The following is a 22,983-nucleotide window of genomic DNA, read 5'->3' on the forward strand; positions in this document are numbered from 1 at the left end:
CCTTCAGCCCCTCCTTCACCAAGATCTTTAACCAGCCTTCTCCTTGATCGGCTCAACACCACATCAAGCTCCAAGCACCTCCTCTTTGCAGCTACAGCAGCAGCCTCCCTCCACCCTTCAACAGCAGCCTTGCTTCAACTTTCCTACAACCAGCCGGTGCCCAGCAAGGTCCAGCCATCATCTCCAGCAAGACCTCCATTGCTCCAAGCCACGGCTGCAGCCACTCCTCCTTCAACCTTGTTGCCATCCCCTCCAAAGTCTCCAACGGCTGCTACAAACCCCCAATCAGTGCAGGTAAAGATCAAGACAATGATATGCATTTTTTTTTTGGCTGAAGAATATAGCATGAAATCTAGATAGAGGCTAGACTCCCATCACTGTAAAAATCACATTGTGAGTTGAATGGTGGAAAACTTCACTTTATCACCACAAGACCATGTGAAAGGGGTGATCCATCCGTTGGATGGATTGGATCCCCCTTTTTTTAATGGTGAACATCAAAAGAAACAAAGCCTTCTTGATGCATATTTTTTTTTCTTTTCATGTCGTGTCATTTAGCTCATATTGTATTTAAACTCATTTTAATGTTTCCCTGGTTTTCCTTCATATAACTTGATATTATTAACATCAGTCTTATATTCTGTAAAGCTTTTTTTCATGTGCACAGGCCAACCGATATTTTATGTGTCTATTCCTGTTATAAAATCTTGATAAAATCATGTTAGAACCTGTGTAAATGTCTAATCTCTCATAAAAAATTCAGATCTCTTGGAGTTTTTTGGCCCTATGCAAAGAAACAAAACACCAAATCGGGTCTTGAACCCCCTGGAATTTCCAGAATTCCTTTTAGCAGACAAGAGCATCTGTGATATCCCAGATGGATTATCCAAATTTCCCATAAAAAATGCCATGAGTCCCTATTAGAGTATACTATTTCCCAGTAAATTTTTAGAATTTTCCAGTGAGATTTAGATTCTGCTAAAAATCAATTTTCCCAAACCCCTGGGAAAATCTCACTTTTCCCTTGTTAGGGTTTATACCAACCCTAACTCACTGTGTCTGTCCAACCCGTAGACCATCTGTCAAAACTTCCAACATACAAGTTGTTCCTAAGTCCTCCCTCTGTCTTTTCCCAAAACTTGGGAATTTTTAGAATAACCTAAGTATTTTTCTCGAAATTATCTTTCCTGTCTGTCAGATTCCCATGCCTGAGAATTTCAGAGATTCAGGTCTATGATAATCGTGTGCTCATTTCCAAACCATAACCCGAATCCTAAAACTGTAAAAATAGGAAATCTTACTCTGTTTGTCAGAGACATTTTCCCAGAATTTTGACCATTTTCTCATCGGTCTGCTATTTTTCTTATAGTTTTTCCCGAAACCTGTCTGTCTGCCCTAAATCCTAGAGTCGCCGGATTCCGATCCGACTTGCCGAAGCTGTCCAGCTCTGACCATAAGTCAAAACAAGAATCGGTAAAAGGAAAAAATCTTTTTCTAACTGTCCTTTGTCACCCTATAAAATTTGGGAAATTTTTATGGAAGTCCAGTACCCGAAACCCAATTTAAAATAAGCATTTTAGGCAAAATTTTGATTTTTTAGGATTTTTAGTTATTTTCCATATTAAAAAAAATAACAAAAAATAGATTTTCGAATTTCATTCTGTTTTTAGGGTTAGTCTAGGTGTCCATGCAAAATTTGGCTAAATTCTAAGTTCATTTGCTTTGTACGCTAGTTTATTTATAAATTCGGAGGTGAAAATCAGGCGAAAATCAAGTCAAATTTAATATTTTGTGATATTTTTACCATTTTAGGGTTTTTATCATATAAATAAGCATGTCATGTCATATTAGGGTTAATTTCAATGTCATTTGCATTTCAATTCTTCATTTTTGCAAAATTTATTTCAGAAAACCCTGGTTTCAAGGCCATAGTCTTGTTATCGGGGGCATTTTGATTATTTTGACCATAATTTCGAAATTCCAAACTTCAATTTTCCAATTTTTCATGCATATCATCATATTTCATCATATTGTGTTTGATTTATTTCATTTAATTTCCGAATTTTCGAATTTTATAAAAATTCTTTCAGAAAACCCTGATTTCAAGGTCATCAGGGGTATTTTGGTTATTTTGACCCCAATTTTGAATTTCCAAGTTCATTTTTGAAATTTATTCCTCATTTTTCATGTTTATATCAAGGGGGGTATGAATTTGGGTTTATATTTGAATAATATCTGATAATTTTTAATGTTTTCGGATAAATTCTGAAAAAACCTACATTTCTGTGCTAACATGTTTTCTAGTTTTGCAGAAACATTCAAGAAGAAGACTTATTTATTTTCTTTTATTCAATTCAATGTAATATCAGATGTAATAATTTGGAATAAGATTTACATTTCCTGCATAGAATAGGACTGCATTGCATATAGTTTAATTTATGTAATTTTCAATATCTGATGTATTATTCATGCACATTTTTCTAAAATCACTATGGGTGACACAAATGGCACGTGCATGAGCTCTTAGAGAGTTCATGAATTTGGTGGAATTCATATTTATGGCCATAGTCAGAATACGAAGAAAACCAAGATTTATGATCTTCGTATTAGCCACATTCAACCTACAGTCTTAGGCTAACTTAAAAAATGCACTGCATTTCTCAAGATTTCAAAAGGATTTTCCAAATTCTTCAATAAAATATCTTTCAAATTCATATTCATTCATCCAATTTGCATCATTTTCAATATCATGTTCCAATTCTATTTTAAAAAAAATCAATTTTCTCAAGAATTTCCAAGTCTTTCTCAGGATTTGATTTTCTCAACAATTCTGAATTTTCAAATGAGATTTCCAAGTATTTTCCAAGTTCAAATCAAGATTTTCCAAGATTTCCACATTCTCAATTTCATTTTCAAATCTCAAAATTGATTTTTTCCAAAGTTCCTTGAATTATTTCAGAAGTTGATTTTCTCAAGATTCTCAAATCCATTTCCTCAGAAAAGCAATCCAAATCTCAAAATCGATTTTCCCAAAGTCCAAGTTTTCTTGAGAATTTATTTTCCAATACAATTTCTGATTTCCAATGAAATTCAATGATTTTCCCAAAAATTCCATTTTCAAGCATTTTTTCAAAGTATTTTTCAAGTATATTTCAAGTATATTTCAATTTTCTAAAGCAAACATCATATTTCTCAAATGTGCATTCTTTTCAAAATTCCATAGCATATGCCTGATTCTTTGTGCATTCTAGGAAAATATAGCATAATTTAGATATTTGAGTCAAGTTAAAGCGCATAATTGATCCTTGGTTCGATTACCCCTAGTAAAGGCGCCAGAAACGGTTGAACCTCGTACCGACAGGCGGATTCCATTCTACAGAATTTTCCCATAAATTTTAAAAATGGAGACGAGTAATTTTCAAAACCATTTTCAAAACTTTGGTGGATTTTAACTTGCAGAATCGTTTCTCTCTCTCACAGAGGGCGAGGGAAAAATTTTGTGATGATAACACCAAGCAAAGCTTTAATGCGCCTAATGATAGTTAGTTTGTGTTATCACCTGTAACCCGCTCAAATAATTTGACTGAGGGATTAAAAAAATATTTTCGTTGTGATTTAAAAAAAATAATCCAAATTTTTTGAGTTAAGTATTTGGGGCATTACACATATAAATAACAAAAACAAAATATTCGATAAATAGCCTTAATTAAATTTTGAGGACAAAATTTCTTTGAGGAGGGAAGGATGTAAAAGCTGTAAATTTTTGATATTTTTTGAGAAATAATAGTAAATTAAGGTTAAAATAATTTTTTTTAAAATTAAGCTATAAATTTAATTATAATTCAAGTATTAACAGAGATTCAAAACAAATTTCAAGTTGAGAATTTATTCTAAATCAGGGTTTTTATTTTTAATTAGATTTAATCTGGATTTAAGTTGAGCTTAAATGAAAACCTAGTTTGAGTTTCAATATTAGTTAAAATTTGAAGTCTTATTCAATTTCGATTTTGATTTATGGAGTTTTATCAATTTGGATTTCGAATTGAGAATTTAAATTTTGATCAAACTTGGATTTGGATTCAGATTTAATCACAGTCTTGAACATTATAGTTAGATTTGGGTTTGGTTCAAATCTAAATTATGGTTTAGTTGAATGCCAATTCAAGTTTGAATGAAAAATTAATTTGAAAATGGAACTGAATTTAGAATTTTCAATAATAAATAAATAAATAAATGAATGCTTACATATGGGTGAAACGTAGAATTTTAATTAAGACAAAATAAGGATTTTATTTACACGTTATGAAGAGTCAAGAATTTAATCTCAAGTGAATTTGAGTTTAATTAAAGTTAATTTTTGAAGTTTAGATTTAATTTAGATTCTATTTCACACAAATTTGAATTCAGTTTTTTATTAAACATAAATATAAATTTGGAGGTAATACCCAAAATCTTTCAAGTTTTTTCTTGAATCTTGGCGTTTGAATTATTATATGATAAATTCTAAATTCTAACTAAAAATGCACTAAAGAGATTTGTAGGGTTATTTGAAAATTTTAAAAAATGAAAAAAATATATATAACCCTATACGCTTAGAGTTTTTGGAACTTTAAATCACATTTTTGGAAAATTTGAATTTAGCCTTAAGAAAATAAATTAAAATAAATAATTTAAATGTTTAAGATTTTGAAAAGTTATTTATGAAATTTAATTATGCATGAATTTAATTAAAATTCATGTATTAGCATTTCATGTAAATTATGAATTAATTTATAAAATATTTTAATTTAATTTAAAATAAATTTCAAGGAATGGATTTCAAAAATTAACTAAAGTTTATAAAAAAATAGGAGTCCATAGGTGGGCCATCCCATCCTATGTGGCATCATATTTTAAAGTTTAAATTGGTAAAAACAAAAACAAACTTAAAAATGAAGTTAAAATCAAACTTACTTAAAATAAGGTAAAGAGTTTAAAAAGTAAAAAATTTCTATATTTCAAAAATTAAGCCCTATAAGAGGGAGACCAATCCTAGAGGACTCTAGAAGGGTCCAACAAGGGTTGTACCAAAGAAAGATAGAGGAAAGAAAAGAAATAAAAATAAATAAATATGATAAACATTGACTAGTCAACTTGCTTGCCAAGCAAGCAAGTTAACATTTTCAACTTAAAAAGGGGCTTGGACCATATAGGTCGACCAACCCATGTGTATAACTCTATTTGTATCATATAATATGTATACTATATCATATATATGAAATAAAAATAAATAACCTAAGCTAGCTAAAATAAAATACAAAAAAAAGAGAGAAAGTAAATAAGAAAAAGAAGGAAAGGAAGATAGAAGACATTTGAGAAAAGAAAACCAACCTTGATCTAGATCAATGGCTAGGATTTGCTCCATCCCTTGACCTCCCCTACTCCCTATTTAAGCAAGGGAGGGGCTAATGCCCCCCCATTTGCTCCCTTATAATTTTTCTAAGCATTTTCGTCTTCTCTCAAATCCCTCCATTTTCTCTCATTTCTCCTACACCAAGTCTTTTGGTGTTTCCACCCTTAAAACTTTAAGAGGGACCTCCACGTGATTCAAGGTAGTGGTAGGAGGGTCTATTTGAGGTTGTGGTACGTGTGAACCGGTCGGTACATGCGAAAGGATCAAGCTATAAGCATAGAAACAAGTTTTTTGCCAAAAGGTAGGGGGATCTATACTTCTCTTGTGAAATAAAATTCATAACACTAATTCCACTGATTTTTTCATAAGCATAGAAACTAAACCAACCCTCACATACATGGATTTGGCTTAGGGTTATTAAAAGATGAAAAAAGAATAGTTTTTTGAAGTAAAACCACCTTAAAAATATGTTTTTTTCCAAAAACCAGTTTCTCAATAAATAAACTATAATTTTTTAAAATACGTAAATTAGACTAATATTTTTATGCAAATTATGATTTGGGTCAATAGTATATGATGTTTTAGATATTTTGTAAAAATTTGGCAGATTTTCATGGTTAGAAATTTGAGATATTTTGATTTGTCATATCGGGTTTTTTAGAAAATAAATTAGTAAATTTAAGAAAATCATAAATTTTGTAGTTAGGTCCATGCTATTTAATTATAGTTGGTAGATTATGTTCTTGTGTATATTCTGTAATTTTTGTAGATTTTTTTATGCAACTTTTATGATTTATTTATTTAATTAAGTATTTTACCAAAATAAATTATGAGGAAGTAAGTCACGATCAAGACGAGTCTATTTTTTCGATCGAACAGCTAAGAAAAAATATGATTTGTCTAACTTAGAATATGTTAGCCTTAGATGTGTAATTTTATTTAAGTTTTTAAACTAATTTATGTCAAAAAATATGGGTGTATGGATTCGGGTGACCCAGTTTGGCCTCATCTGAATGCATAGACCTGATATTGTTGTTTTTGGTTAGACATCTGGCCAGTAAAATACTTGATACTCTCTCGTCTGGGGGAATTTTGACAAGTGGTTTGTTGCGTTGCAAAGCTAACGAAATTTTACACCTACTGTAAAATTCTGGGCTCTGTTCATAGACTGAGTGCGATTTTGTGATAGTTGGAACAAAATACGATATGTGTGTAGTAAAACATTCGTAACTCTCTCATATGAAGAAATTTTTACGAACGGTTTACGGCTACAGAAAGTTGATGAAATTTTCTACGATTTGCAAAAATCTCAGCTCTATTCACTGATTAAAATTTTTTCTGTTATCTCTATAACAGTTGGACAAACTTGTGAATTTCGTGAATTGGAACTGGTCTAAGAACCAAACCCTATTACTTGCGTAGTTACTTATGCTTTGCATAAATTCTCTTAATTCAATCTATTTACAGAGTGTGTATGCCTGAGTATGTCTGATTTTATGTAGGGTATAATGTGCCTATGATAAAGCATGCATGTATGTTTATATGATAAGCCATGTTTGTCAAAAAGGAGGCTATGCATAATCAAGGGACCGAGAGGTCTGAATTGCATAGTATGATTATGAATGCTAATGAAACTCCTGCAAAAATTGTATGTAAATTCATTAGATAATGATGATGATGGTGATGATGTTGTCATGGATGCATGGATGAATGCTAAGTAATAAATACGATTAGGGATGGTAGTGGACCGGGGGACAACGGGGCTCCGCCCCGCCTCGCCCCGTTTGGACCTTGGATGAAGGGCATGAAATGGGGATGGAGGCGGGGATGAAGGTTAAAATCTATCCTCGTGCAGGGATGGAGGCGGGGATGGACTTACGCTTTCCCCCGCCCCGCCCCATCCCCATCTCAATCCCCGCCTTTCTCCGCCCCGCCCCATCCCCAATCCTTTAAGGAATGACTGTAGACCAAGGGGAAACGGGGCCCCTCCCTGACTCACCCCCGTTTGGACCGGGGATGGAGGACATGAAACAGGATTGGAGGCAGGGGTGGAGGTTAAAATCCATCCCCGTGCGGGGATGAAGGTTTAGATTTTGAAACAGGGCGGGGGTGGAGACCTTGTCCCCCGCACCCGCCCCGGTCCACTGCCATCCCTAAATACGATTTGCATTTATGCATATACACACGTTTCTGTTTAAAAGGCATGAATAAATGAATGTTTCAATGCCAATGCTTTATAAGTGCATCTATTGCTTTATAAGAGGCTAAATCCTTCAGATTGATTCAATTATGATTACATGTAAGACATTTAGTAATCAAGTAAAACAATGCAACATCACAAGTAAAAGATATTTGTTGGGAGAGTGGCAAGTGGTACAAAACTTTGTGGGATAAGTTATGTTTCGAGCATGGAAGGTTGCTCTTCTCCTCCCATGATTTTATGAGAAAATATATGCAATAGACTGCAGCGTAGAGGATAAGATACTCATGAGTAAAAATCTGATGCATCGAGATTAAAGGTGTTGAGAATCTCTCTCGAATTATCGTCCCTCACCCAATCTCTCGTGAAAGGTGCTTGGCCAGGTCAAATCCACTCTTATGTATGAAAATACCTATGTACCATGGCATTGATCCAGTTTTCAAGCCTGTGTCATACCAACGAGGCTAAGAAGTGAAACCTAATATATATGTGCATTAGTTATGCATGTCATGCCTCATTTAAGAAAGAAAATATAATTAAAAACAATAATTAATTCATGCATTGAAGGGCTTATATATATGGTAAGTACATACATTTTAATTATTCATGTATATTTATTTTATTTAATTTTAATATACTTATTTGTTTAATTAGAACGTATGCTTAATTCGTTAGTTTTGCTTGATTATCTTATGAAAAATTTGATAATACTCTTATTTCGTATTCTATTTTATAAGTTTAGTATATTTCACCCTACTGAGACATGTTATGTCTGACCCTATATAATTTTATGTTTTTCACGAAGTGAGTAAATGCTTACATGCGAAGGCGGGAGGTTAAAAAAGAGACTGAGCCTACCTTTCCTTTATGTTCATGAAATTTTGGACTTTGATTATTATTATTTAACTTTAATTCAAGGATGATTGTAATTAATTATGAATATTGTGGACTTTGATTTATTTTATGCATGGTTAATCATTCGCTAAATTTTTAATTCCATAATTGTACGATTACAAATGTTCATGTGAAGTAGCACGCCAAATTTTAGACCCTATGCGTTTTTTCATTGTTATTTGTTTAAAGATTTAAAAGGGTTTAAAAAAAAATCATCATTTTTCAAGTTATAAAAATTTGGGTGTTACATAGAGAGATCGACATGTTAGCTTTCCAAACCAATCAAGATCACTTTGATCATATGGGTGATTGAGAAGAAACGTCCTTTGGAAGATAGACTTTTCGATTGTATCTTACCTGCTTCTGACTAAAAGATTGATTAACACGATTTTTTTTGCGTACCTCATGAAGTTAGCATAAATTATAAGTGTGAATGAGAAAGTCTGCATAAAATATATGAAAAAAACAATCTATATTTGTGAAGATGAGGAAGTCTCATAAAATATAGGCAAAAAAATACCAATATTTACGAGGATAAAGAAGTTCACATAAAATATAGTAAAAAAATGTCCAATATTTGCGAGGATAAAAAAGTCCACATATATTTTGAGGAAGACCTCATAAAGTCTACATAAAATGTAGGTGAGGATGAAGAAGTCTGCATATATTTTATGAGAAATACCTCACGAAGTCTGCATAAAATATAGGGAAGATGAAAAAGTCCTCATAAAATATATGCAGACTTCCTCACCTTCATAAATATTGATTATTTTTTGCCTATATTTTATGTGAACTTTCTCAAACTTGATTATATTTTATGCAGACTTCGTGAGGTAAAAAAAAATGTGTGAATCTACCTTTTAGTCAAAAGGTATTATACAACCAAAATGTTTATCTTTCAGAGGACGTTTCTCTCCATCAACTCATCAAATCATGACGATCTTGGTGGCTTTGGAAAGTTATTTTCATATTTCTGATGCATGTTGCTGAAAAACAACATAGAATAATTGGGCTAGGCACAACCATGCATGTTCATATCTTTTTTTCGTAATGCTATTAGAGTTGTATCTCAGTGTTTGTTCATCGTTTTTCAACGATTCATATATTATCAAAAATATATTTATATTTACTTTTTTTGTTCTTTCTGTTTTTCTCTAAAATCTTTTAATTTTGGGTAAAAAATCAGTAGTAAAGTATGTCACAGAAGAAATTCGCATATCCTCAGGAGGTCCGTACATGCAATTGTTAAAATGGTCATTTTAACACCCAACATTTTTGGTTTTGGTTATTGGGTGAATTTTGGCAAATTGTAGGATTTTTTTAGAAAATACATCATTTTTGTCGTACAATACCATCATTTTCCGATGAAAAAGCCTTCATTTTATTTTTATCCCAAGAAACTCTATAAACTTATATGTGACCTTCTGAGACTTGGGACTGGATGCAAACAAGTCATATTCAGAACAAATAAATTCATGGGGAGTTGGGAACAACAAAAAGTTGTGAAACCTCGGTCATGGATCGGGCCCATTTGCATCCCTATTCTTGTATATAAATCGAACTGTGTTCAAGACACCATGTGGGTCTGAATTAAATATCCAAAGCATTTCATTTTCCAATCATTCTGGATTCGAGTCAACCTTTAACGATCCACCTTTGCAGGACTCAGGAGAAGGCTTTCTATCTTCTTTTTTCTCTTCTTTTATAATCCCATATTGTCTTTAATCCAATTTTCATATTCGATTCACAATGTGGTCTTCTATAAACAAAACCAATTCATAACAATATCACAACTGTCATTCTTCGGTAGGGGTGTCAAAGGGTCGGGTTTGACCGAGAACCAGACCCAACCCATACCAAACCTACAGGGTCAGGGTTTGGTGATAAAAAAGAGGGTCAGACCTAAAGGGTCCCATTAGTATATTGAGTTGGGTATGATTTGTGAATTTCATATTAGACCCGGATCCGACCTGAGTTACAATTCAGACCCATGATTTTTCAATATAAAAAAGATAAAAAAAGTATTATTTTACCGGGTATGGATCAGGTCCGGTTCATGTAATCTTTATAGTGTCCGTGTATGCTTTTGCTTATAGCAGACCCAATAGGAATTGGGTTTGGACCCGGTACCCGCACCTCAGCACCTATTCTTGGAAAATCTTAGCGAGGAAAATCTAGCGATAATTTATATATTTTTATTTTGAGAAATTCTATCTTAAACATCAGCATATATCAAATATACTAAAAACAACTATAATATACATAAAATCATAGCAAACATATCAAAACGTCAATATATCAAAGCCTTTCGTCTTCATTACATCAATGTCTAGATAAAAATGCAATAATCTTATGACAGGCAATACATTAAAAATGCCACGTTTCTCTCGATAATGTTTCAGCCTTTGAAATTCACGATATTTTAAAACTGTCGCCAATATTTGTGACATAGGTTCACAGCAAAACCAAACCTGTGTAGACCCATCTCAAGTGAATTGCATGCCCAACTCGATCTAAAACAGAGTTCCATCACTATATTGGTTTGAGTGCCCTTTTGTTTTTCCTTTGAAACATAAATGGGATGGGACCCAGCACTACTAACTCATACCCAACACGGGTTCAATCTCCTGGACTCGGCGATATTGTTCCTCCAAGAGTTGCACACGATCAGCACCGACCTGACCCACCTTGGTCCGAGCTAAGCCCGAGCCTTTGACCGTCTTGGTCATAACAGAGAGAGAGAGAGAGAGAGAGAGAGAGAGAGATTTGAAGTTTGAACTTCAAATATAAAAGGCGTAAGAAGCGCCAACGTTCTTTTCCATCTTCCCGTTATTTCCTCGCTTTCCTTCTTCTGCCTCTTCTTTGGTCTCTCGCGTCTCACGCCTCCGCTCTGAACCAGGTATTCTCATCATCTTTATTTCTTTCTTTTCTTTGTTTTTTCCTTGAAATGAATAAACGATGGTTTTTTTTTTCTTTCGTTTACAACGAAGCTAAGGTTACTAGGGTTTCGAATGCTCGGTTTTGGTTTCTTTTCCCTTTCCCGTATTTCTTGATCTGGATTCTTTCCTCTGGAATTTAATCGGGATGATGTCGGTGGGTTTCATGGTGATTTTCATATTGATTCTTCAAGATTTTTCGTCACGGATTTAGATTTCTAATCGTAGTGCTTATACGTAAAACACTTAGAAAAGGGTTTTTTCGATAGAAGATCAATATGGAAAGAAATTTTGGGCAAAAGGATCTTGAAGGGTCGTCTCAGAATGGGCACTAATGGAGTGGCCATGTGGCCTTTTCCCCATCTAGGAATACCGACGGTCTCGCCTAGCGATTCTGGTGGGTTCGAACTCCATGGAGTTGTGGTGAATCGACCAACCATTGAATGGTTTTGGTTCGGGGCGTTCTAGCTCACTAGGAAAATAAAAGATATAGGAATTAAATGAATTCATTCCCAGATTAATTTAACTTTGAACATGTCCTATGCTAAAAAGAAGATAGTTTTCCAGCCTGTTATTGTTTCTTAAATTCATCAAGCTATTCTACAGTTCATGGTATTACTGTTTTTATATTCTAAAGTCATATATTTGCTCGCAGGAAAAAATTGGCAGAAGTTCATTCGTTTTTTAATTTTCTTGAAGTCGAAATTGAAGAATTTCCTGGTGAGTTTCGTTGACCTTCTTTTGATGTTTAAAGACTTCATTATATTTGACTAATAGGCTGTCCCACATTTTTCAACTTGGATCTCCATGTATTTTGAATTCTGTGTCCTGATTTGTGGCATTCATGATTAGTGAGGAAATGAAATGTATCTTGGAAATTTGTGATAACGAAATGGAAAATGTTGCAATGAAATGTGTCCTGATTTGTGGCATTCCTTTATGTCGTTTTCTAGTTAATTTCTACTACAATTGTGTTTTATTCAAGTTGTATGCTCTTGGAGTGTACTACTTTGCATTTGATTTTCACCACAAGCTGATAAAATTTTCAAACTCTAATTATTTTATTGCAGGAAAGGTTGGCAGAAAGTCCTTCATATAGTCTGTTCCATTTAAGTCAAACTTTTAGACTATTCCGTTAAGTTTACAGTTATTTAAATTTGACTAGAGCATCTTGTCTTTCAACTTTTGGTTCTTCCTCTTCTTGAATTTTGAATTTATATTTGACTATTCAAACTTTTAGACTATTCTGGTAAGTTTACAGTTATTTAAATTTGACTAGAGCATCTTGTCTTTCAACTGTTGGTTCTTCCTCTTCTTGAATTTTGAATTTATATTTGACTAGTCAAACTTTTAAACTGTTCCGGTAAGTTTACAGTTATTTAAATTTGGCTAGAGCATCTTGTCTTTCAACTTTTAGTTCTTCCTTTTCTTGAATTTTTAATTTATATTTGAGTATATCGACCTTGTTATTCAACATCATCAAAGCATCGGTTGCAAGATGATTAAGTTTATTATCACTAAGAAAATAAAAGATATAGGAATTAAAAGATTTCATTCTCATATTAATTTAAATTGGAACTTGTTACTACATGCCCTATGCCTGAAACAAGATGGTTTTCCACAGCCTGTTACTGTTTCTTAACTTCATGAAGTAATTTTGTGGTGTTATTTTTTTATTATTATCTTTTTTCAGCTTCAGTGTGAAATCTGACAACAAAACAATGTAGAGTTTATTCATAATAATAAGACTGGATAAATTAACAACTTGGCAATTACTTGATTTACTTTTCTAACATTTATGGATTTGATGGGATGTTATGTTGCATGGTCTAGCATTCAGGAGCTATATATGATTATCCTTGTGATTTTTTGTCTTGGATGGTTTCAGAGAGTAATGGCAAGCCGAGTTCCAATCCATGTTCAAGATCAGAATTCAGAACTTCGTTTCAAAGGCATGGGCTTGAATTGCTATAGAAAACAATTGTATCGCACTGCATTTATTTTCTCAGAGATGATAATATCAAACTTAAAAGTAAATATTTTTTGTTTAGGTGGTATTGAAATGTCAGCTGCAACTAAAGCTCATCAGAAAGGAGGCCAAGTTGTTCGAAGGGGCCTGACAGACATTACAAATTTAGAGAAGTCATTGCCTAAACATGCATCAAAAACAAATCAGCCAAAGAAAAAATCTGCCAAGGCAAGACTTGACAAGGGAAGAAAAAATCCACAAGTAGCATCTGGAAGTAGTGTTCCATTGGAGTCGTTAGAGAGAGAATATTTCCACTTTACAGGAACAGACATGGAGAACCATGAGAAGAAAACGAGAGAGAAAGGTAGAACTTTAAGCTATACAATGTTTGTACTATTTTTCTCTTTGATGGATCTTCATTGATTAAATCTGGCTTCAATTTTAGCTATTGAAAAGGAAGTACAGGAAGTGATGTCATCCCTCAGATCTTTGGACTTTCCTTGGCCTGAATTATACCAAAAAGAGGTATGTAAATGTAGTACAATTGCCAGTTAGAGTTGGGTAAACTTTCACAAGATGAGCTATTTGTATTCCATAGTGATCTGTGCTGAAGAACTTATGACCTGTCCTAAGTTGTATTTACTTGGGTCTAGCCACAGACTTGGTAGAGCCGTTGTTCCTAGTTAAACGTGTCTTACGTTCTAAATTCTTCTTTGACATTTCTCTTCTTTATCTGAAGAACATATATGTTCACTTAGGTTCGTATAGGTTCCTATATATGTTCACAATCTTTGGTATTGATTATATTTTTTTAACTTTGAACTGTAAAATTGTACTAAGTTTCATTGAACTTTGTGATTCTTGGACTGTGTTAAGCTTTGGTTTCCACTATATTTACTTTGTTTATCATTTCAAAATTTTTTGTACTTGAACATAGTCCATATCTTGATGAGCTTTGTGTGCCTTGAATGATTTTGAATGGTGACTAACAAAATTTCTGCAGGATGATTTTGAATGGGATTATTGCTCGGAACCAAAACTTGAATGGGGAAAGGTAACTGACTTGCCATTGCAGCTCTCACCATTAAGGTCTGTTGAAGCTGACACATATTCAGATGATGAATGCTTCGAATGGACTTTGAAACAGTCTCCAGTGAAGCCTTGCTGAAAATTATCTTGACCTGCATTGGAAGAACAGTGCGAGTGTCATAACAAGGGGTGCTTTCTGGTTTGTGTTCTTGGCAGCTATCTCACATTGCGGGTATTGGGCAGAGTCCATATATTCCTTTTCTTTTTATTGTTAGGTTGTAATCTTTGTGTCTGCTCGTCCAACTCAGGGATTCTGTTTTTCTTTTCGCTCCCTCACTGGCTCTCTCCCACGGAGATTAAACATGTTTCAGTGAGATTAAAACTGTTTGCATCTTTGTCTCTGTTTAGGAGACTTGCATTGGGATGGAAACACCATTTCTATGTGTTGGCTAAAATATGGTGTTGAGTATGAAGTATGAACTTACTGAAAACATCCTCTTGTGAATGGTGTGGAAATGTGGTGTTGGAGTTGCCAACTCCATCACCAATGCAGTATTTTGTCCAAACAGTGGAGGGCATGAGAACATTGAGAAAGACCATAGCACACCTCTGATTCAAGGATCCCAAACAGAGCCTTAGTAGCTTTGAAGACATGATCAGTTCCATAGATACTAGGATATAGTTAAGGGCACTTTTAAGTCGCCCTTTATCACCCATTGAATGTGATGTCATCCAATCCTAAAAGTAGTAGTTGGTTTAATGTTTTTCTTTTTTTGGAATATTATTGGAGAACAACGACCACCTGATATTCTATGTAAATAGAGTCACTAGATGATTGTTTGTGTTGATGTTTGTAGGTGTCCAACCTTGCACCTGCTAAAGTACATGCTTGAACTTTTATATCAACGCTTGTATGCATGTGAATTTGATGTTCCTCTACTTCATGGCCAAATCGGTTCCATTCATCCCTATCTTCATGCCCCTCCTTGAGATTTCATTAATGCAAGTTGTTTTGATCAGATGGGACTCGATAGATATGATCCACATCATTCATTTGGTGAAGACTGACATTTAAATCTTTGAAAAACGATGTGTGTAGGATTTTTCTGGTGATTAAAAAATCAATAGTTGACGAAACACAAAATTTTATGATTTAAAAAATCATATTTTTAGTTTAAAATTACAATCCAAGGGCTTGTTTCTAACTAAATCAATCATGCTGAAACTATCTATCAGGTCAGATTGATCAAACCAACTTGCATCATAAGATTTCAGAGGGGTATAAAGATGGGGGATGAGTGGAACTGAACTGCTGCATGATCTGGTTGTTCCAAGTTGCGCATGTACTTTCATTATCTCCTCTTTTCAGTGGGCTTCCAATGGACTTCCTTGATTACAACACTGGCTTTAGCGTTAAGATCCTTTAGCACATAATATTTTATTTTAACCTCCCAAGGGTTTCATTCATCTTTTCAGTCATGAGTTCGAAGCTCACTGGTGTGTGTCTGTTGACGCAAGGCCAAAGCTGGGTTAACTCCCTGGTGGGCAAGAGGAACTTGGGTTTTTTACACTATGATCTTGCAAGTAGGCGAGGCGGTGTAAGAAGTTTTTAGGGCAAAACAAGAGAATGTGTAAGAAGTTCAAAAAACATGTGCAAAAGCCCTAAGGGTAGGATTAGGATTTGGTTCTAAGCGTGTAATGCCTAATTGAGTTAGGATTTTGTTGAAAAAAGCTAATGCCAAATCCTGATCCAAGTAGCTTAAGTAGCTAGTTCGATACAGCTTTTACATGAAATTTGAAATCCATGTAATTCTGATTTAGCTCAAATTTGGATGGTTCAGATGTAACACTAAGTAGCTAATCTGAATCTGATGTCATTTGTTCTACCAACTCCAATTAAACGGGTTCTGATTCAGTCAGATATTTGAGGTGACTCGGAAAACTTTGACATCCGACACTAAGGGTACGTTTGGGTGCCTCAACTCAACGGGATTTGGAATCAGAACAAATCATTCTGATTCCAAATCCCAGGGCAACCCGTGAGATTTGCCGTGATTTAGAATCAGAATGATTCACAATCACATGGTGCCTGAAATCTCATGTTCGGTTGAACATGACATTTCAGGCTTTTAGGATTGCTTGCTCAGGACAACCTGATAAAGCAATTCTGTGGGAGCGAACCGAACATCCCCTAAGAATCCAAATCTAATATGTTTGGTTGCATTCAAATGTGATTTGAAATCGCAAGCAAATGAGAGAATGAATCTCATTTGCTAAACATGTGATTTGAAATCTGGTGAATGAATCTCATTTGCACAGCTAACCAAACATGTGATTTGGAATCTCATGCAAATAAGAAACTGAAATGTGATTTGAAATCACATTTGAAGCGACTCTCATGTGATTCCAAATCACATATGGTGGAATATGTGATTTGGAATCGCATGAGATGCAACCAAACATAAGGCCTAAGAAAGTGCACTATCACTGACAAGGTTGGTCGGATGGAGGGTTAACATAGCGACAAACTTTTTTTTTGGCAAAATCTCGTTTTTCAAAAACTCATGAGAAATTAAAAAAATTTCATAAAATCTTGCATTTTTTCGGCAAAATCTTAGCAATAAAAAGATAAATTAAAATAAAATAAAATATTTTTATAAGAAAATATTAATAAAAATTATTTTAAAATAAAAATACATGGTTTTTTCATGATAAATAGCCATTTAAAACGTAAATGTCACGTTTAAATATAGGTATTGATGTTTTTCATAAATCTTGCCATATTTTGAAAATCTCATGAGAAATTGACGTTTTAAACTTTCAGGCAATTTCTTGCAAAATTATCACGAGATTTTCATAAATCTCGCGATATTTGTCACTATGACACAGTGATTCCCCTTCTTAAAATCAAAACCAATGGGTTTGTCTGCGGACACATGTTATGTCGTGGGCTTGTTGCATATATATGTTTTAAAAATAAACTAGTCTATAAGATTTCAACAAGCCCGTCTAGCTCAGTTGGTAGAGCGCAAGGCTCTTAACCTTGTGGTCGTGGGTTCGAGCCCCACGGTGGGCGTTTTTCAATTGGTTATGAATTTTTTCCCAACGAAAAAACTCAACTTTTTTGTGTAACTAAAAAATGCACCAAAGTCTAGAAAACTTCAAAAAGCAACAAAGTTATGTTTGTCACGATCAAAGACAAGTTTATTTTTCTAATTAATTACCCTTACAACTGACCTATCTTGTGGTTAGTAAAGTCATCACCATTTTATCCCTCAACAATTATAGAGTTTATTTTTTTCTACTGCCTTATAGGCTAAAAGCCAAATCAGTTCCCTTGATTTTTCAATTCTCAAAAAAAAAAAAAAGGTTCCTGCAATTTACATCGTTGGGACATACATCTTCAGTTAAAAGCTATTTAATTAACTGTTCTGTAGGCTGAAAATTAATTAAATAACTGTTAACGGTTAGAACTGAGCTTTTGCTTCAATTTATTCAGTACCTGTGCTTGTCTCAGGCTGCTACTCTATTGAGATAGAAATAATCTTATGTTTACTGGGACGAAGCAACTTTGCTAAACGTGTTTAGTAAACAGATTTTGCTATCATGTAAAGTTTGGGGTTATTCTTTTCTGCAAAAAAAAAAAAAAAACCACTTGCAGCAAGTGAAAATAATGACATTTTCTACTAGATTGTATATACAAACGACTGTGGTAACCACATACAAGTCTTCCGGTTCGTCGTGTCTAAGATGCCGAATCACGAGCTCGAGTGCGATGTAGGAACCGGGAACGGTCAGGCTGCTGTATCGGTAAGATCCACCTCCCCAACTCACTCTGCTTTAATCCGCTCTTACATCTTCTGCTATGGCTATTTCCGGTTTTAGTTATGGGATCAAATTGAAATTAAGGACCCCCTCATGTTTGGATGGATGGATTTGTGGGTTCCGGATCTGATCTCCACTGGACTATGTCTGCCTTGGATCAGTAACTCTGTAGTAATGTTCTCTTTTGAGGTGCATGGTCTAAAGAAAACGAGATCTCAACATGGCAATGTTGAACTTGGTCTGTTTTCGACAGAGGAAGCTGGGGTTAGGCAGACCCCTACCAGTTATACAAAGATGCCATTTGGGGTTTGAACTAGCAACGTCCCAACACAAGGTGACGTGCACTAACTGCTCCCGCCAGATAAGCGGAGCCCAGTTTGTTTCATGGGAAAACTCATCTTTCCTTGGGAAGCAGGCTGTTTTCCGGGAAGGACATGAAACAAACATGCTCCCAGGGGATAATGGCACTGCAGTGGGCCCCACCTTTTCCACTGGGCATGGTTTTCCGGTGAAATTTCTTTCCCGAGGGCCTGTTTGCTTCATTCATATAAAAGCGAACCGACATTCATGGGATTAGTACGGGTTTTGGAAACTCCAGCCACGTTTTCTTTGCCACATAAAACCTTGTGCGAAGAAGGTGTGAATGAGTTTACACATGAAAAATAAGAGGGAGGTGAGAAAAGCTGAGCCTCACTTGGGTTAGGACGAACTTCACCAACCTACCTTTTTGAGTGATGGGAAGGGAGTACCAGCACGGTGCTTCTCATAAAGGTGGCATAAAACCAATGAACCCTAACTGAGTGCTTGTTTCATGTTTTCCCCTATGATACCTGTCCGTTTTCATAGGAAAGAGAGCTTTTTTTGATCATTTTTTTTCATGCAATTTTCATAAGAAACTCTTTGAGGTGACAATTGTCTTCTTTTTCTTTTCCATCGTGAACGAAACAAACATCAAATCATCATAATGAGAAAGTGTCTTTTTTTAAGAGATTTTGTTTTTTAAGAGATTTTGTAGTGATGGGAGTGTAGTGAAGCTCGGTGAGCAAGAAATACCGGTGAATGATTATTTCAAATATTTGGGATCCATCATTCAAAAGTATGGAGAAATTGATGGGGATGTAAATCATAGGATAAAGGTTGGGTGGATGAAATGGAAAAGTGCAACTGGAGTGCTGTGCGATCGTAGAATGCCATTGCGGTTGAAGGGAAAGTTTTATAGGACGACTATTAGACCCGCTTTACTATATGGTTCGGAATGTTGGGCTGCCAAGAGACATCATATTCAAAAAATGAGTGTAGCTGAGATGCGGATGCTTAGATGGATGTGTGGAAATACAATAAAAGATAAGATTCGGAACGAGGAGATACGTAAGAAGGTAGGTGTTGCACCCATTGTAAATAAGATGCGAGAGAATCGTTTACGGTGGTTTGGACATATTCGGCGAAGGCCTAATGATGCTCCAGTTAGAAGGTTGGAGAAATGGGAAAATATATTAGTTAAAAGAGGTCGGGGTAACTCCGCCTGTGTAGTTATACACTGCCGGTCCCAAGCCCGGATAAAGGAGGAGGGTTGCGGTAGGCCTGTGACAGCCAGCATAAAAACTTTGTCATATCCTATGAAAATGAACCAATATGAGAATTTCGTTGGGGCGTTCCCTACTGAGCGACGCGCTGTACTCTCTAGGCCCAGAGGCAGTGATAAATGTGCAAGGGTTGCTAGGTCGTCGCCCAGAAGCGACGCGTCACACCGGCGCCCGGGTGTGGTGTCAAATAGGCAAGGGTTCCCTCACTTTGTTGGACGGGTGGGGGTAAAGAAGTTAGTCCAAGACCATAAAATTAGGTTAGCCACTTGGAACATAGGGTCTTTAACTGGTAAGTTGGTAGAGTTAGTAGATGTTATGTGTAGGAGAAAGATTGATATTTTATGTCTTCAAGAGACCAAATGGGTAGGTGAGAAAGCTAAAGTGATAGAACCTTGGGGATATAAGATTTGGTATACAGGAATAAATAGGAATAGGAATGGAGTAGGGATTGTTATGAGTCGTCAGTTTATAGATAATGTAGTTGAGGTCCGTAGGAAGGGTGATAGAATTTTACTTATTAAATTAGTATTAGGTACGGATATTATTAATATTATTAGTGTTTATGCACCTCAAGTAGGTTTAGATGATTCCATTAAGCATCAATTTTGGGAAGATTTAGATGGAGTAGTACAAGAGACATCTTATGGAGAAAAGCTTTTCATCGGCGGTGACCTTAATGGACATGTAGGCATTAGTAGGGATGGATTTGAGAATATCCATGGAGGCTATGGTATAGGAGAAAGAAATGAAAGTGGAGAAAGGATTTTAGATTTTTGTTTGTCCTATGATATGATCTTAGCAAACACTTGGTTTAGGAAGAGGGAGTCTCACCTAGTAACATTTAAAAGTGGGGTTAATACGAGTCAGATAGATTTTTTCCTACTTAGAAAGAGAGATAGAGGTTGTTGCATCGATTGTAAGGTTATACCAGGAGAAAGTGTAGCTACACAACATAGAGTCTTAATTTTAGATCTTAGAATTAGACAATGCCGCAAAAGGGATAGACATAGGATAGATCCTAGAATTAAGTGGTGGGCACTGAAAGGAGCTAAACAAGGAATGTTTGTAGAGCAGGTAGTTAAGGAAGTTGATTGGTGTCTCGAGGAGGATTCAGAATCAATGTGGAATAAGATAGCGGGTGGTATGAGAAAAGTAGCTAAGGAGGTATTGGGTGAGTCTAAAGGCGGTGCACCACTAGGTAAGGATACATCATGGTGGAACGAGGATGTCAAATTAGCTATTAAGGTTAAAAGAGAGTGTTATAGAAATCTAAGTAAGAGTCGTGATAATGAGAATTTGGAGAAGTATATGATAGCAAAGAAGGAAGCTAAAAAAGTTGTTCGAAACGCGAGGGCTAAGGTATATAAGGAGGTTTATGACAAGTTGGATACCAAAGAAGGCGAGAAGGATATTTATAGGCTTGCAAAGATGAGAGATAGGAAATCGAAGGATTTGGGTATGGTTAGATGTATCAAAGATGAAACGCAAAGGGTTTTAGTCAAAGATGAGGAGATTAAGGAGAGATGGAAAGATTATTTTGATAAGCTATTTAATGATAGTCATGCTCAAGATCTTGGAGACTTCTCCATTCCTTTTCATGAGATAAATCGTGACTTCATGCGCAAGATTCAAAAGAAAGAAATTGCAGAGGCTTTGAAGAAAATGAAATCAAGAAGGGCAGTTGGCCCAGATGGTATACCTATCGAGGCTTGGAAATGCTTGGGAGAGAAAGGTTTAGAATGGTTGACAAATCTTTTTAACTTGATTTGGCGAACAAATAAGATGCCTAATGAGTGGAGGAAGAGTACTTTGGTGCCTTTATATAAGAATAAGGGTGATATACAAGATTGCACAAACTATCGTGGTATAAAACTCATGAGTCATACTATGAAACTTTGGGAGAGGGTGATTGAGTCTAGGTTGAGGAAGGTTGTCATGATATCGGAGAATCAATTTGGTTTTATGCCTGGAAGATCAACTATGGAAGCTATACATCTTCTTAGACAACTTATTGAAAGATATAGAGAGAGGAACAAAGATTTGCATATGGTTTTTATTGATTTAGAGAAGGCATACGATAGAGTACCTAGGGACGTTCTCTGGTGGACAATGATGAAGAAAGGTGTTTCTCTCAAGTACATTAGTATAATTAAAGATATGTATGAAGGAGTAGTAACCAATGTCCGCACTTGTGGAGGGGTGACAACCAATTTCCCGATAACGGTTGGGTTACATCAAGGATCTGCTTTAAGCCCTTTCCTATTTGCAATAGTGATGGATGAGCTTACGAGATCAATTCAAGAAAATGTACCGTGGTGTATGTTGTTTGCTGATGATATTGTTTTGATTGATGAGTCTAGAGCTGGGGTTAATGCTAAGTTAGAATTATGGAGAAAGACATTGGAAGCTAGAGGTTTTAAGTTGAGTAAGAGTAAGACTGAATATATGGAATGTCGGTTTAGTAAGCAACGAAGTAGTGATGGGAGTGTAGTGAAGCTTGGTGAGCAAGATATACCGGTGAATGATTATTTCAAATATTTGGGATCCATCATTCAAAAGTATGGAGAAATTGATGGAGATGTAAATCATAGGATAAAGGTTGGGTGGATGAAATGGAAAAGTGCTACTGGAGTGCTGTGCGATCGTAGAATGCCATTGCGGTTGAAGGGAAAGTTTTATAGGACGACTATTAGACCCGCTTTACTATATGGTACGGAATGTTGGGCTGCCAAGAGACATCATATTCAAAAAATGAGTGTAGCTGAGATGCGGATGTTTAGATGGATGTGTGGAAATACAATAAAAGATAAGATTCGGAACGAAGAGATACGTAAGAAGGTAGGTGTTGCACCCATTGAAAATAAGATGCGAGAGAATCGTTTACGGTGGTTTGGACATATTCGGCGAAGGCCTAATGATGCTCCAGTTAGAAGGTTGGAGAAATGGGAAAATATATTAGTTAAAAGAGGTCGGGGTAGGCCTAGGAAGACTTGGATGGAGATGATAGGAAAGGATATGAATGCTTTGAACCTCACCGAGGACATGGCGTTGGATAGAAATGATTGGAGGAAAAGGATTCATGTGGAAGACCCAAAATGAATTTCTTTTTTGGTTCATATCGCTGACCCCAATTGTTTTGGGATGAAGGCGTAGTT

The 22,983-nt window shown here is 35.3% G+C and overlaps 1 protein-coding gene and 1 non-coding gene across 2 annotated transcripts; both read left to right on the plus strand.

Annotated features, from left to right (window-relative positions):
- The first annotated feature begins 11,278 nt into the window (after nucleotides 1–11,278).
- LOC149843715 (uncharacterized) lies at nucleotides 11,279–14,911 on the plus strand. Its single transcript, XM_090001903.1, has 6 exons — nucleotides 11,279–11,385; nucleotides 12,078–12,142; nucleotides 13,311–13,374; nucleotides 13,474–13,755; nucleotides 13,837–13,916; nucleotides 14,395–14,911. Exons 3-6 carry the CDS (start codon nucleotides 13,317–13,319, stop codon nucleotides 14,557–14,559), a joined length of 585 nt encoding a protein of 194 aa, XP_089858029.1. The 5' UTR covers nucleotides 11,279–11,385; nucleotides 12,078–12,142; nucleotides 13,311–13,316; the 3' UTR covers nucleotides 14,560–14,911.
- Nucleotides 14,912–17,423: 2,512 nt separating this feature from the next.
- Nucleotides 17,424–17,496, plus strand: TRNAK-CUU (transfer RNA lysine (anticodon CUU)). The gene has a single exon. It is a non-coding gene; the product is annotated as a tRNA-Lys (tRNA).
- The last annotated feature ends 5,487 nt before the right edge of the window (nucleotides 17,497–22,983 follow it).

The sequence above is a fragment of the Nuphar pumila genome, chromosome 3 (genome assembly GCF_984573655.1).
Source record: "Nuphar pumila chromosome 3, dmNupPumi1.hap1.1, whole genome shotgun sequence".
Taxonomy (NCBI): Eukaryota; Viridiplantae; Streptophyta; class Magnoliopsida; order Nymphaeales; family Nymphaeaceae; genus Nuphar; species Nuphar pumila.